A 16449-nucleotide genomic window follows, 5' to 3' on the forward strand; every position below is an offset into this window, starting at 1 on the left:
CTGTCAGAGCTAGAATTCACACTTCTTGTTGACGATGTTCTCATTTCTGCCTGTTTTTCTCCAGTGTTTTCTTGAGCATAGTGATGGGATTCGTATTTAATTCTGATTTAAGCCACACCCACTTCTAATACGGATATTTGGAGCACTACGGAGCATGTAGTAGCACTGGGTTGTACCCCGAGACCGAACTGTGCTCTTTGAGTTTGAAGCTTATTTTCAAGTCCTTGTGTCAGTTGTAATCAAACCATCTGGACCAATTTTTTGTTACTGTGCTATAGATAGTAAACACCATCACTTCAGGATATACCATTTACTATCTGTCTTTCCAGTGATTGTTACCTGTACTCCTCCACATGTTGAGCTTTATAGTTAATGTGGCAAAATAAGAGAAGTGAGAAAAACATGGGAGGAGTTTTTTTTTTTCCCCCTCTCTCTCTCTTCAGTTATTGCCCGGGGTATAGAAATGCTCACATCGGTAATGTATTCATCCACATCTTGACACATTTATGCAAGCTTAACAAGCCCGTTCTGAGCGCGGTGGTAGGATGGTGGCAAAATGCCTCCAGCATGTTCACCCACACACGTTACTGTGAAACACCATCTTCCAACCTTTCAGTGTTTGAAACAGTTTTCGGTGCTAACTAAATGATCTCGTTGGGCTCACTTTGCATGTGGGGTTTGTGTAATGAGGATGATATTTTAATGATGGTATTTACACATGTTCTGTCAATAAGTGATCCTTTGTAGAAACTCAGAGTAGCAGATGTTTAGTCGCTCTAAGTATCGATCTGTCCATAAACTTAAGTTCTTCTAAACGTTAGGATTGGGGAAGACTAAACAGATGTAGCTTTCAGAAGGTTGTAGATGGTAAAGTGCTTCATTACCAGGGTGTTTAAACCATTTTAATCCCTGATCAGAACCCATCGGAACATCTGGAAACCTTTGCATCTGGGGGCTAGGGCAATGACACTACCTGTATCTGTTTACTTCTCCACATATCTGCATTTGGATTTCAACTCAAAGTTGATGTGGTGTGAATATTTTAATGTAAATACATAAGACTGGAAAACACTGGAACCAGAAAACGGTGCTCTGTGAATTCTGACCCTGACGGTTTTCCAACTTCAACTGCACTCACTCGAGATCTTAACTTTTTCACCACTGCATAACTTCATGTACAGGCGGCTAGATGCACCTATATAACATTTTATTCTGTCCAGATTCACTGGATATGAGCAGTCGTGCACTCTGATTGGCTACTCTACTACTAGGGTATCGGCTCATATACCATGAGCAGAGAAAAACAAAATGGCAGAGTGTGTTGCTGAACCAACCGAGGACGAAATTAAAAACTCTCCTCGAAAACAAAACCCCAAAAATTATCAAGTATTTAAAAGAAACAGAAATAGCTACAAGAATATAGTTTTGTCCCCCCCCCCCCCCCCCCCCAAAAAAAAAAAAAGGATCATCTGTTCCACACTCCAGCCCAGTCAGTGATGGTAATGCACCTTTAAATTGGTTTGCCAACCACCGAAAAACCCTGAAGAAGAAGAAAATACAAAAAAAAGCAACAAAATATGGAATAAAAGTATTTGATGATAACAGGTTTTTTGTTTTTTTTCTCTCCTCCCCCTCCAAGAATTATTATAGCATTTTTCTCAAATTGCTACTGCCATTTCGCCGGTTTGTTTACATTCCAAGCAGAAATTATTTTGTTGGACATTTTGTATAAGGTTTTTATTTATTGAATTTGCATCCATCCATCCATCCATTTTCTGCCGCTTATTCGGGTCCGGGTCGCGGGGGTAGCAGCCTGAGCAGAGCAGAGCAGCCCAAGCTTCCCTCTCCCTGGCCACCTCCACCAGCTCTTCTGGGGGAATACTGAGGCATTCCCAGGCCAGTTGAGATATGTTATCTCTCCAGTGTGTCCTGGGTCTGCCCCGGTGTCTCCTCCTCCCGGTGGGGCATGCCCAGAGAACCTCCCCTGGGAGGCGTCCAGGGGGCATCCTAACAAGGTGCCCGAACCACCTCAACTGACTCCTTTTGATGCGAAGGAGCAGCAGTTCTTCTCTGAGTCTCTCCCGAATGACCAAGCTTCTCACCCTGTCTCTAAGCGAGAGCCCAGCCACCCTGCGGAGAAAACTCATTTTGACCGCTTGTATCCGCAGTCTCATCCTTTCGGTCACTACCCACAGCTCGTGGCCATGGGTGAGCGTGGGAATGTAGATGGACCAGTAAATTTAAGAGCTTTGCCTTTTTGCTCAGCTCTCTCAACAACAACAGACCGGTTTAGCATCTGCATCACTGCTAACGCTGCCCCGGTCCGTCTGTCCAACTCACGCTCCCCGCCTACCCTCACTCGTGAACAAGACCCCGAGATACTTAAACTCCTCCACTTGAGGTAGCAACTCCCCCGACCCGAAGTAGGCACTCCACCCGTTTCCAGCTGAGCGCCACGGCCACAGACTTGGAGGTGCTGATCCTCATCCCAGCCGCTTCACATTTGACTGCACATGGTCCCAGCGCATGCTTTAGGTCACAGATTGATGACGCCAACAGGACCACATCATCCGCAAAAAGTAGAGACGTGATCCTGATGCCACCAAACCAGACACTCTCCGCCCCTTGGCTGTGCCTAGAAATTCTGTCCATAAAAGTTATGAACAGAACAAAGGGCAGCCCTGGCGGAGTCCCACATGCACTGGGAACAAGTCTGACTTACTGCTGGCAACGCGAACCAAACTCTTGCTCCGGTCATACAGGGTCCGAATGGCCCGCAGCAGTGGGCCCTGAACCCCATACTCCCGAAGCACCCCCCCCACAGGGCACCCCAAGGGACACCGTCATAAGCCTTCTCCAGGTCCACAAAACACATGTAGACTGGTTGGGCAGTTTTTATTTATCGAATTTGCAAAAAATAAAAATGCTCTGTTTTTCAAAATCCAGTGAATGTGGCTCGAATAAAACGGTTATTCCACTCAGTCTCGTCGTACATGGCTTATAGCCAGTTTGGCACTACGCACCTCATCAGCTATCAGCTCGTGTACAACTTGAGTTTGTGGTATAACTGGTAAATATAAGAAATCCCATTAACACTCAGTAACTTTGTCATAAATTCGGTGTAAGCAAGTCCACAATTTTAAAAGAAAATATAGTTAGTGTGTGTACCTTAGTGACATATTTGATACCGTTGGAAACTAGAGGAATTCTGCTTCAAGAATATGTAACACCTTATGGCAATAAACTGAGCATGGGTAAATTCGTATTTTATCCAGTAATATTTACAGAAAGATGCGTAACCCTGATTGACATAACATTGTGCTTATTTAAATTACGTCATAGGAAAGCCTAGGTAATTCGACTTCTCAACCAATTGGCATGTACGATACACAGGTTTCCCTGCTACAGTGAGGCTGGGATAGCGGCCTGCCGTGATAACGGCAACCAATACATGAGACCGCTTTCGTAGTCTGTCATGTTGAGTCCATATTTTCTGGACTGATGCAGCGGTTTGCAGTGTTGAAAGGGTTCTCTTTTTTTTTTAACTTTAATTTTTATTGGATTTTTTTCATTCAAATACAATAATACACAAAAAACAAACAAAGAAAAAAAAAACTTCCATTAACAGCTTATCGGTCCTCCCATTCAGTCACAATGCAACAATTCCGTCTTGTTCAGTTGTCATGACTATAATTTCTAGTGGTATCATCCTTACCCCTTCTGTAATAATTCCATTTCTCCCATTTCCTTTCAAACTGTTCCTCCCTCATTCTCAAGGTATGTGTGAACCTCTCCATGTCATAAATCTCCTCCACAATGCTCAGCCACTGATCTCTAGTTGGGGGGTCTACCTTATACCAGGCCCTTGTAATTGCCTTCCTGCTAGCCACCAATAATACTTTCACCAGGTATTTATCTTCTCCTTGTACCCCCTCTTGTGGGATATTCCCCAGATATAATACAACCCCGATTCCAAAAAAGTTGGGACAAAGTACAAATTGTAAATAAAAACAGAATGCAATGATGTGGAAGTTTCAAAATTCCATATTTTATTCAGAATAGAACATAGATGACATATCAAATGTTTAAACTGAGAAAATGTATCATTTAAAGAGAAAAATTAGGTGATTTTAAATTTCATGACAGCAACACATCTCAAAAAAGTTGGGACAAGGCCATGTTTACCACTGTGAGACATCCCCTTTTCTCTTTACAACAGTCTGTAAACGTCTGGGGACTGAGGAGACAAGTTGCTCAAGTTTAGGGATAGGAATGTTAACCCATTCTTGTCTAATGTAGGATTCTAGTTGCTCAACCGTCTTAGGTCTTTTTTGTCGTATCTTCCGTTTTATGATGCGCCAAATGTTTTCTATGGGTGAAAGATCTGGACTGCAGGCTGGCCAGTTCAGTACCCGGACCCTTCTTCTACACAGCCATGATGCTGTAATTGATGCAGTATGTGGTTTGGCATTGTCACGTTCAAAAATGCAAGGTCCTCCCTGAAAGAGACGTCGTCTGGATGGGAGCATATGTTGCTCTAGAACCTGGATATACCTTTCAGCATTGATGGGGTCTTTCCAGATGTGTAAGCTGCCCATGCCACACGCACTAATGCAACCCCATACCATCAGAGATGCAGGCTTCTGAACTGAGCGCTGATAACAACTTGGGTCATCCTTCTCTTTAGTCCGAATGACACGGCGTCCCTGATTTCCATAAAGAACTTTAAATTTTGATTCGTCTGACCACAGAACAGTTTTCCACTTTGCCACAGTCCATTTTAAATGAGCCTTGGCCCAGAGAAGACGTCTGCGCTTCTGGATCATGTTTAGATAAGGCTTCGTCTTTGAACTATAGAGTTTTGGCTGGCAACGGCGGATGGCACGGTGAATTGTGTTCACAGATAATGTTCTCTGGAAATATTCCTGAGCCCATTTTGTGATTTCCAATACAGAAGCATGCCTGTATGTGATGCAGTGCCGTCTAAGGGCCTGAAGATCACGAGCACCCAGTATGGTTTTCCGGCCTTGACCCTTACGCACAGAGATTCTTCCAGATTCTCTGAATCTTTTGATGATATTATGCACTGTAGATGATGATATGTTCAAACTCTTTGCAATTTTACACTGTCGAACTCCTTTCTGATATTGCTCCACTATTTGTCGGCGCAGAATTAGGGGGATTGGTGATCCTCTTCCCATCTTTACTTCTGAGAGCCGCTGCCACTCCAAGATGCTCTTTTTATACCCAGTCATGTTAATGACCTATTGCCAATTGACCTAATGAGTTGCAATTTGGTCCTCCAGCTGTTCCTTTTTTGTACCTTTAACTTTTCCAGCCTCTTATTGGCCCTGTCCCAACTTTTTTGAGATGTGTTGCTGTCATGAAATTTCAAATGAGCCAATATTTGGCATGAAATATCAAAATGTCTCACTTTCGACATTTGATATGTTGTCTATGTTCTACTGTGAATACAATATCAGTTTTTGAGATTTGTAAATTATTGCATTCCGTTTTTATTTACAATTTGTACTTTGTCCCAACTTTTTTGGAATCGGGGTTGTACCAAACAAGTCTTGGGTATCTCATATCCCAGAATCTCCCTCCCAGTATCCCTCCATCTTTTGACATTTCCAAAATACATGTGTATGGTCTGCCTCCACTTGACCACACAACCTCCAACATGATTTCTGATCTGGTGTGCATCTCCCCTTAATCTTTGGTGTTATGAAAAACCTTATAATGTTCTTCCACCCAAAGAAAGGGTTAATCTCAACTGGATGCTTGAGTTATTGTTGTTTGCACCTGCTCATGATAATATCTAACAAATTCAGTTGGTTCAGTTTCATAAATATAAACAAACTAGTAGCCTAATTTTGATCCAGTGCAACCCTGATCGAGTAGTTAGTAAAGATGAGAAGCTTTTTTTTTGTCTTGTTGACTATCTGTCACACATCTTGCTTGTGCCCGCATGAAAACAAAAACCTCCCATATGTGACATTTTTGTTGCATCCCACATGATTTCGATCTGATTCACTCCTGTAGTCTCAACCGAATACTCAAATACCCCCCCCCCCCCCCCCCCCAAAAAAGTGCACCTCTAATTTGTATCTGTAGTTGTATTCGTTTAAAACACATTATCATAATCTGGTACATCTATACATTTGCATCAGTATTTCTCTCGGCACTGAGGCAGATGGTGAATTTTTCTTCTCCCCCATGTATATGACACTCTGGTCTATCCGGCTGATAAGATAAAAGTCCAGGCCCCACGGAGTCTAACGCTACGTTCACACTGCAAGGCTTAATGCTCAATTCCGATTTTTTTGTGAAATCCGATTTTTTTGTGAGGTCGTTCACATTAACAAATGTATGCGACTTGTATGTGATCCTCAGTATGAACGAAAAGCGACCTAAAAGTGTTCCGCATGCGCATTGCAGGATACGACGACGTCACACGCAGTGAGCATGGCCAGTGTTTACGGAAGTAAAACCGCCCGGTTGCGGTATGACCCATCCAATCTAGCTTGAATAGCTGTATCCCCCCAAATGGAAATCAGCTCCCTAACCTCTGCGTCCTTCCACTGAGAAGATTCAGAACCTTCACAGCCCGAAGCATCCCTCGCATTGATGTCATGCACAGGGGCGCAGATACGTTTTTTGAACTGGGGGGGACAAAAAACTGGAGGGGACAAAGCTGCCAGCAAACCAACCCCAACCCCGATATGCCTGTCAAACTTGTTGTGGGTTACCATAGCAACCAAGCTCGAGCTCGCAACCTGTGCAGTCTGCGCAGCTCAACCAACCGAATATCAGTCTTTGTTTTGTTTTATGTGAGTCGTTGCAACTATGTATACACTGCTGTGCACCTCAATAAACCGAATGGTAATTAGTCTTTTGATTTTTCCGTGAGGTTTGCCTTATGCAAAGAAAGACAGCATAGACGTTTTTTCCTCCCTATAAGTGGGGGGGACCGAACGAGGTGAATTTAAATCTGGGTGGGACGAGTCCCACCCTCTATCTGCGCCCGTGATTATGCGCCATGTTGTTGTAACTTTTTTTGAGAGACCCGCCGCCTACTTCAGCGCAGAATAGTGACGTTTGTGGCTTGTTGATGGACGTGTAAGTCGGATGAATGCGACCTGGCGGTTCAGACTGAAGTCGCATATGAGAAGATCGGATAGGAATCAGAATTAGGACCACATATCCAAACGGCCTGGGTCGGATTTGAAAAAATCGGATCCGTGTCGTTCATATTGTCAATAAAAGATCGGATACAGGTCACATATGGGCGAAAAGATCGGATTTGAGTCACTTCAGCCTGCAGTGTGAACGTAGCCTAAATGTGTGTGTAGTCTATAATCAGAAGCTTCACAGGCAAAGCACAACATCTAATCCTAAAACTTTTTATATAACTGAGTCTTGACTGTCCTCGAATAATAGTGTAATTTTGCCAGAGCAGATGTGCTCCCAAAACCACGCACTAACTTGCCTGAATAAACATATCAGAGAATATGATTTGTGTCAAGACAGACTCCATGGGAATTTGGGGAGTGTTTTGGGTGTGTATTTGAACCCTCATTGCTGTAGGGTGTTCCTGTAGGGTGTGGTGTGTGTTGTTTGCCTGGAGGCTGTCTGGCACTCTCTCTCTCTCTCTCTCTCTGTGCGTGCGTGCGTGCGTGTGTGAGACCTACTACTGCTGTTTACTGTCGTACCACAGAACAGACCTTTGAGGGCAGAAAAAAAATCTAGGTCTTCAAATGCCACTCGTTAACTAAGCAACATTACAGCAAGGAAAGAAAGACATCATGCACATTTATACCACCAGCCATGTTGCAATAAGATCATACTCCTATAGAATGGGGTGTTGAACCAGTGTCATTGTTCTGATATGTAGTTTGAGGACCAGGTGTTTTTTTTCCCCCGTCCTTTTTCTTTCCTCATCTATATTGTGCCGTTTAAGAGAAAGTGTGTTGGTCTACTAATGGCTGTTAGGCTCTAAGCACAGGTATGGCTCTGTAGCCCAGGGCAGCCTTTCATTTATAGGTGTGGTCATACATTTACTAACTTGTACACGCCCAAGCCTCGGCTAGATTAATTTTTGACGCTTTGCACCCGGCAAACTAAAAAAGTCCTCTTCAGACCTGCTTAAAGCAGTAATAATCATAGAAATGTTTGAGATTTCCAGATGTACTTGAAAATCTCAGTTAAAACCCACTACTGAAATAATAGTGTGCTTCACTGCAGTCATCATGAACTCGTCATTCTGGTCCATCTGAAGTCAGAAATGAAATGAGTAAAAACCGGTCGAGTAGAGTAACAGTGCGTGTCACAGTTAGAAAAATCCACTGGCAGGATTTATACACTTTATGGCCAAAATTATGTGGACCATTATACCATGTATGGGCCTTTGCTAACTGCTGCCATGAAGTTGGAAGTAGAATGTCTTTGTATGCTGTAATGTTTCAGTTTCCCTTCACTGGAACTAAGAAGCCCAAATCTGTTCCAACACGACAATGCCCCTGTGCACAAAGCGAGTGAAATGAAGACATGGTTTGCCAAGATTGGTGTGGAAGAACTCTAGTGTCCTGCACAGAGCCCTGACCTCAATCCTACTGAACACCTTTGGGATGAACAGGAATACTGACTGCGCCCCAGGCCTCCTCACCCGACATCTTTACCTGACCTCACATCCCCACAGCCACACTCCAAAGTCTAGTGAAAAGCCTTCCCAGAAGAGTAGAGGTTATAATGAAGGCAAAGGAGGAATAAATCTGGAATGAGGTCTGCAAAAATCACATGGTATTATAGTCAAGTTTGCACAAATATTTGGTCACTGTTCGTCTCATCTCATCTCATTATCTCTAGCCGCTTTATCCTGTTCTACAGGGTCGCAGGCAAGCTGGAGCCTATCCCAGCTGACTACGGGCGAGAGGCGGGGTACACCCTGGACAAGTCGCCAGGTCATCACAGGGCTGACACATAGACACAGACAACCATTCACACTCTCATTCACACCTACGGTCAATTTAGAGCCACCAGTTAACCTAACCTGCATGTCTTTGGACTGTGGGGGAAACCGGAGCACCCGGAGGAAACCCACGCAGACACGGGGAGAACATGCAAACTCTGCACAGAAGGGCCCTCGCCGGCCACGGGGCTCGAACCCGGACCTTCTTGCTGTGAGGCGACAGCGCTAACCACTACACCACCGTGCCGCCGGTCAGTGTTTGTGTACAGCATTTACACAGGAAGAAGTTGATGGGAAGCTAAAGGAAGAACAAGCTGGCTTTCGTCCTGGCTGTTCGTGCACTGAACAGGGGGTGGGTTTCCCAAAAGCATCGTAGCACAAAGATCATCGTTAAATGGTAGTGTGAGCATCACAATGAACACACACTGTCCTAGTTAAGATGCTCTTAGCGTTAAGAGGCTTTTGGGAAACCCATCCCTGGTCTTTACCCTTAGAAATATCATTGAACAGACACTGGAGTTCCAGAAAGAATTGATAACTACAATTTAAAAAAAAAAAAGCGTATGACGGTGTCCACTGGCCTTCATTCTGGAACATCCTTCGTATCTCTGGTATTCCACAACACTATACTGACATGTCTAAAGCGCTGTATTGAAATACCAGTTGCTGTGTTAAAACTTCCTTTGGCACAATAGACTTTTTTGAAATAGTGTCAGGGGTGCATCAAGGGTGTATGTTCTTTCCCTTCCTATTCCTCTTGGTCGTCGGCTTTGTATTGACGAGGGCTACGGACAACCAAAGGATAGTATAGAATGGAACAACGGGTGCTTGACGGATTTGGATTTTGCAGACGACGTTGCTCTCTTAGCCAAGCAGTGTCGAGAACTACAGATAATGACTAATAGCCTAAAGGAAAATGCAGAGAGGGTTGGTCTTCGCATCAGTGTAAGGGGGGGAAACCAACTGGAAGTCCAGAAGATCAGTACAAATGACACACCTATATTAATAGATGGAACATCAGCTGAAGACGTAGACCAGTTCACATATCTAGGTAGTAACTTTTCAAAAGATGGAGATGCAGAGACTGACCAAAAGTGCCGACTTGATAAAGCAGCCACAGCTTTTAGCCGACTACAATTAGTGTGGTCATCCAAATCATTTGGTGTCTCTACCAAAGTTGGACTGTATCTTGCAATAGTCGTACCTACAGCAATTTATGCTGGTGAAACTTGAAAAATGACAGTGAAAATGGTTCAGAAGTTAAAGGTCCCTTGGAAAAATTCTAGGTATACACTGGACAGACCACATCACCAGTGAAATAGTTCTTCGGCGCGCAAACACGAGGGACATGTATGACATCGTTACATAACGGATACTACACTTTGCTGGCCATATTGTAAGACTTCCAGGCAGCAGATCATCGAAAACTGGACTCCAAGAGGTGGAAAATGCCCGAGAGGGCATCCAAAAAAGACACGGAGAGCCACGTTTAAAGAGGATCTCAACAGACGTAACATTCAGTGGAGTTCAGTAGAGTCTTTTGCAGCTGACAGAGAACGATGGAGAGAATTCGTGGCCCTTTGCCCATCCCAGGGCTTGAGGAGCTAACTGACTGTACAGGATTTATATGCATGTTAAGTGATCCATAACTATTGCCGCTTTTCCACTACCAACGCGGCTGAGTCAGGCTGAGCCGTGCCGTGCTGAGTTGGGCTGAGTCGAGCTGAGCGGGGCTGTTGGCGTTGCATTTCGACTACAATCGTGCTGAACCGTGCTGGCTGGAAGTGGGTGGACACATTGGGTGGAGTTAGCGAAAGTGGGTGGACGTCAGGTGATGTCGTTAGGCGGCGCAAACAGTGACATCAGTGAGCTTTTAAGCGGTAGTCTCACGACCCGGAGAGTAAACAATAAACATGGAGGACATGGAGTCGTTAGTGTTGCTGGTCTTGGTGCTGTGGCTTGTTGTCACCGACAACGCCAACAGATACTGGCAAGAGCGTATAGATGAGGCGAGGCGCATAAGGCTTCATAACTCTCGTAATTCGTAATTCTCCTTCTTCCGGGTTTACGGTGTTTACAGATCCCAGCGTGCTTGCGGGGCGTGTGTGGGCGTGTGAGGACACTCCTCCTCACCAATCAGTGCACAGGGGAGTGTCTCCTCACGCCCCTAGCCTCACTCAGCTCGGTTTGGCTCGCTTCAGCCCCACTCCAAAACCGTGCAAGTTTTGTGGGCTGAGCAGGGCTGAAGCGAGCTGAGTCGTGCTGTTCTTAGATAGTCGAAACGCGAGCCGTGTCGGGCTGAAGTGAGCTGAAAAAGGGTAGTGGAAAAGGGCCATAAGTACACACGTTGAATTAGGTTTGATAACGGCGGCATACGATAACATTGGAACTGTAAAAAGTGCTGATCATTGATTGGTCAAACCTAATCATCGTGAGTTATTCCTTGAGTCAGACGGTCAGCATTGTTGAGAGGGACACTGGCCAGCTTGTGTCTAGGGAGTAAGAGGAGCACTATTCAGTCGTATTACAGTCTCTTTTCAAATGTCCTTTTTGTGGCAGGTTTAGGATTAATTGTGTAATTTAATGATTATGATGTAACTGAGTCGAAGACTAATGTTTTTTGATCACTCATATTTAGCACAATTAAACAGTTCTGACACTACCAGTCAGTGGTGCAGGCAGTAATTAATTTCAAGGGAGGATGAGGAAATGTACAAAATAACAATCACTGCATCATGTGAACAATTATACTGAGGAGTGTGATGCGCTCAAGCATTTTGGGTAGATGCCAGACAGTAGTAGGAGCAGTCATGGCACAGAATTGTGTGGTGGTGCTTTATCTATTTATTTATCAGCTGTTTAAAGCAAAATCTACCATCAGCTACTCTTGCGTTATTAATAACATTTTCATAAAAACATTTATGACCGTTCCAGTGATTAAAATAACACGCTATTATGACTTTTTGTACCTTTTTGTCCTCCTGTAGTAAACCTCCAGTACGCCAGTCCTCAGAGTATCCAGATCTCCATGAACTCTGTGTGTAGCTAGCTTTCAAATAAAGATGGACCAAAAAAAGCAACCCTGAGCCTGGTTGGTTCATCCTGTTTTTCATCATAGGAGCTGGTTATTGGATTGTAATGATGAGCTTGTCATTATGTAGCAATTACGGTACAGAATGTTGTTTCACATGTACAGTACCAGCAAAAACACCTACTCATTCATAGGGGTATTTTTTTTTTTAAATATAATGTTTTATCCACACCACCTCGTCTTCGAAAAAAATCCCTTCTACACATAACCGAACATCTGCGTTTTCAATCACATTCATAAGCATTCCAAACCTGTAGATGGCATTATTTCCCCAAATCCTACCCCCTAATCACATCAGAATAGCCCTCTGTTGGCGTCACTTCCGCCTAAACATAAAACATGGCACCAAGCTCGTTCGTCTGGACAGACTCGGAGACAGAATTGCTTCTAAACACAATTTTGGAGTATAAACTTCAAAAGACGCAAGAAAACGTTGATTGGGAATCTTGTCAGTAGTTGGGCTTCTAAAATTAAACATGTAAATAGCACCTGCACAATAATTAACGCTTTCAAGGCACTACTGCGATCCATTACTCTTTGTCCATGCTTAATCTGGCTTCTGCAGTAAACAAAGGTCGCACGTTTGACGTCAGGGCAGATTTGTTGTCATTTTTTTGGCGCAGATTGTGACGTTCTAAAACGCAAAACTCCGGTTATCTCTGTCTACACGAAAAGGCATACACGGAGTTTTCAAAAATCTTCACTTTGCCCGGAGTTTTTTTAAATATTCGTTTTTGATGTGTTTTCATGTGGATGACAGGCCAAAACGTAGAAAAATATCTTCGATTTAGCAGATACCCGGCTACGTGTGGACGGGGTCTATATTGACGGGGCGGCACGGTGGTGTAGTGGTTAGCGCTGTCGCCTCACAGCAAGAAGGTCCGGGTTCGAGCCCCGGGGCCGGCGAGGGCCTTTCTGTGTGGAGTTTGCATGTTCTCCCCGTGTCCGCGTGGGTTTCCTCCGGGTGCTCCGGTTTCCCCCACAGTCCAAAGACATGCAGGTTAGGTTAACTGGTGACTCTAATTGAGCGTAGGTGTGAATGTGAGTGTGAATGGTTGTCTGTGTCTATGTGTCGGCCCTGTGATGACCTGGCGACTTGTCCAGGGTGTACCCCGCCTTTCGCCCATAGTCAGCTGGGATAGGCTCCAGCTTGCCTGCGACCCTGTAGAACAGGATAAAGCGGCTTGAGATAATGAGATGAGATGAGCTTCATGAGGTAGTCACCTAGAATGCCTCGTCAAAAGTTAATTAGTGCAATTTCTTGGCGTCTTAATGCATTTGAGATCTAATAGTAAATAATAAAAATACAGTAAATAGCCCTATTCCACAACTGTAGTAATCCATGATGTGTAGAGAAACGACATTCATCATTACTTTAAGACATGACGTGTCTTTTAATTCATAAAAATAAAGAAAAAAAACCAATGAATTAGTGGGTGTGGCCAGACTTTTGACTGGTACTGTATAGAATCAGCTATACTGTATGTGTTTGACACTAGCCAGCCACAAATAAGTGTTAGGAGCGGTCAAAAAATATCAAACTTGAAATCCACTCACACCAAGTTACACCTCGGCCACCAACAATCTCCTGAAAATCTACTGCTTAGGTTCAATCCCAGAAAGCTTCCTGATCACTATATGTGCTCACCACATAAGGAGCTTGCTTTTTTTTTTTTTTAATAAACACTATATTCTTTTTGTTTGTTTGTACTTTTTTACTTCAGTTGAGGTGTTTTGCTCTTGGGTAAATAAGTGATGGCACATGACATTCTAAAGGAAAATAAACAGCGTTTACAGTCATGGGTGATGTTATGGGATGTGATGTGGATAGTTCTGGATTTGTATTAGTAACTGTACCATGGAGTACCACACTGTGAAATGGAAAAGTGCCATTATTATTGAGCCCAGTCTGCTTTTCACACTTGGTTTGTGATGGATCAGAGACTTCCTATAAGATCTACGCATTAACAGTGAACATTCATGTATGCTGATTTTTTTTTTTTCCCCTTTGCAGTAATTGTTTCTGTGCATGGTCTCGTTATGTTCCAGGCATCAGGAAGCTCCTCAGGCTCAGCCGGCGCCTCCTCGTCCTCCGCTCGGCAGGTGAGGCAGCGGATAACGCGGGTCAACCTCAGGGACTTGATCTTCTGCCTGGAGCAGGAGCGCTCCACGGCCCACTCGCTGCTGCTCTACAAGGCTCTGCTCAAGTAGAACCTGGTCCAGGCTGGAACTGCGCCTCCATTTCTCCTCTTCCGGTGCGCAGGGTGTAAACAGCGGTCCATCTCTGCGCTCGAACCCCAACCCTTCGCACCATCATTTGATTTGCAAGGTCTTTTTCTTCCCATGCCTCATGCGTCTTTCTTTGTGCCTTCAGGCAAAGCTGGGACATAATCACTAAGATCCTGTCTTTGCTTTAAGAGGAATGTATGAGGTTTTCATGCTCCAAACACGCCTATATATTCAGGAAGTGAATGAAAGCCATGAAGAAAGAGAAAGTCATGGGTAAAAGCAGCATTTATTTCCTGTTACTGTTTAATGCCGTCTGGGTGTTTGGTACAGGAGCCAGCATATAGGAAAAAACAAAACAAAAAAAAAACATTTTTGACTTTTTTTTTTTGTGAAAGATTTGAATCTGTTTTGATTTTATGTTCAAGGATAAATTTCCCTTGGTGGTATCAAGCGTGATGGGACTCGAAGCTCAGTTTTTAACTTAAATGCCTCATTTGCAATATGGACACTGGAAGTGTGAATGTATAGTTTTTGGGGATTTTTTTTTTTAAACAGTCTAACAAATTCTTAAATATTTTAATAACTTATGACTTTTATACCTCCAGTACATACATGGTTTGTTTAGATCTGGATTTTGTTTCAGTAAAATTATGCAAATGAAGGATCTGTGCTGTCCTTCATCCTGTCACATGCCGTTTTGTAATTCAGAGACAGTATTTTCTCACGCTCCTCCTTGTGTGTGTGTGTGTGTGTGTGTGTGTGTGTGTGTGTGTGTGAGAGTGAGTGAGAGAGAGATGAATGAGGAGGTGATGGTTAAATGTGCTGTGAAGAATTATGGTGTAGGAAGTGGCATGATGCCATCTGTACTGAGAAGGCTGCCATAAATTCATCCAAAAACGATGACGCGTGAAAATGATTTTTTTTTTTTTTCATGCTGCTTGATGAAACCATCTCCCTCATCAAATAAACTGCAGACGTAGATCACGGCATAGCAGGTGATTACGATTTGATCTCCTCCTTTAATCAGCCTTGCACTGGAATTTTAAAAAAATCCTATTATTGATCAGATATAAATAATAAGGCCATGTAGATAAATCCAGCATTTCACTGACTGCTTTTGATTTCTTTCAGAATAATTTAAGTGCGGTTTTAAGCTCCCTAGCAGGACACGTAGTGGGCATGAAGTTTTTATTAGCCTTGTCTTTGCCTTCACAAACAGTAAGCCGTTATGCAGACATTGGTTCAGATGAACATGGCCTCCGATTCCGCTCAGTCCTCTGCAGTGAGGCTGAGGATTGAATTCTGTACCTGCACACGACGGAGCTCAGACAAGCGGAGTGTTTCTGGGGAGAGGGTCAGGGCTTTTGATTATTTGTATGTTGTATTGTCTATAAAGACCATATATCTATTGTAAACTCTATATTTTTTGGTAAATTTAACGATTTTTAAATGTTTGGCTGGTTTGAAAAAAAAGTGTTCATCTCTATAAAATTTGTACTATTTTGTAAAAGAATAAAGTTGCTTACTTACAGGTTCAACTGTTTCATGAAATGTCATTTCATTAACTCTGAACTTACAGCAGGATCCCAAGGAACCAGGGGCGATTTCTCAGAGACAACAAGGGAAGCCGAGCTTCCCCTAAAATTCTCTCCCCAAACTGCGGCATCTACGACGTTGAATTCTCATTAAAACAATAACTTGCATAACATAATATATGCCCAAGATTGTATTTACGTTCATAACTATCCTGTAACTTATTTGAGTGATGTCTGACGAACTTGCAGTTCGCTACGAGAATCACCTTTGCTGCCAGGCTGTAACCAGCGTTGCCAGATACTGCTGACGTTTTCCAGCCAAAATATGTTCAAAACCCGCCAAAATTCACTTAAAACCGCCCAATCTGGCAACACTGGCTGTAACCTTTCTTATTTCAGTGGGATCTATGGCTGGCAGCCGGGTATCCGTTGCAGTCTATGAGAGGGCTCTGAACAGCCAATTTCGGCTAGTTGTTATTGGTTAAAATCGACAAAATCGTCACTTCCAGGGAAGCCGGGCTTCTCTGGGACTAAACGAGACAGTGGGAGGGGCAAGAAGTCGGGCTGATGAAGGATTATTGGAGGTAGTGTTTGAAAGACATGAGGAGGGTGGGCTCTGTACT

General features: G+C 43.6%; 1 protein-coding gene across 2 annotated transcripts in view; it reads left to right on the top strand.

The window, feature by feature from the left end:
* Positions 1–15819, top strand: part of si:dkey-219c3.2 (transcription initiation factor TFIID subunit 4) — a 159441-nt gene extending 143622 nt beyond the window's left edge. For both annotated transcript variants that reach the window (XM_060928169.1, XM_060928170.1), the window contains one exon: positions 14112–15819. In XM_060928169.1, coding sequence (XP_060784152.1) covers positions 14112–14273 — 162 coding nt within the window. In that variant the 3' untranslated portion in view covers positions 14274–15819. The remainder of the gene's footprint in view (positions 1–14111) is intronic.
* Positions 15820–16449: the final 630 nt, after the last annotated feature.

Source organism: Neoarius graeffei, chromosome 8 (assembly GCF_027579695.1).
Source record: "Neoarius graeffei isolate fNeoGra1 chromosome 8, fNeoGra1.pri, whole genome shotgun sequence".
NCBI classification, from domain to species: Eukaryota; Metazoa; Chordata; class Actinopteri; order Siluriformes; family Ariidae; genus Neoarius; species Neoarius graeffei.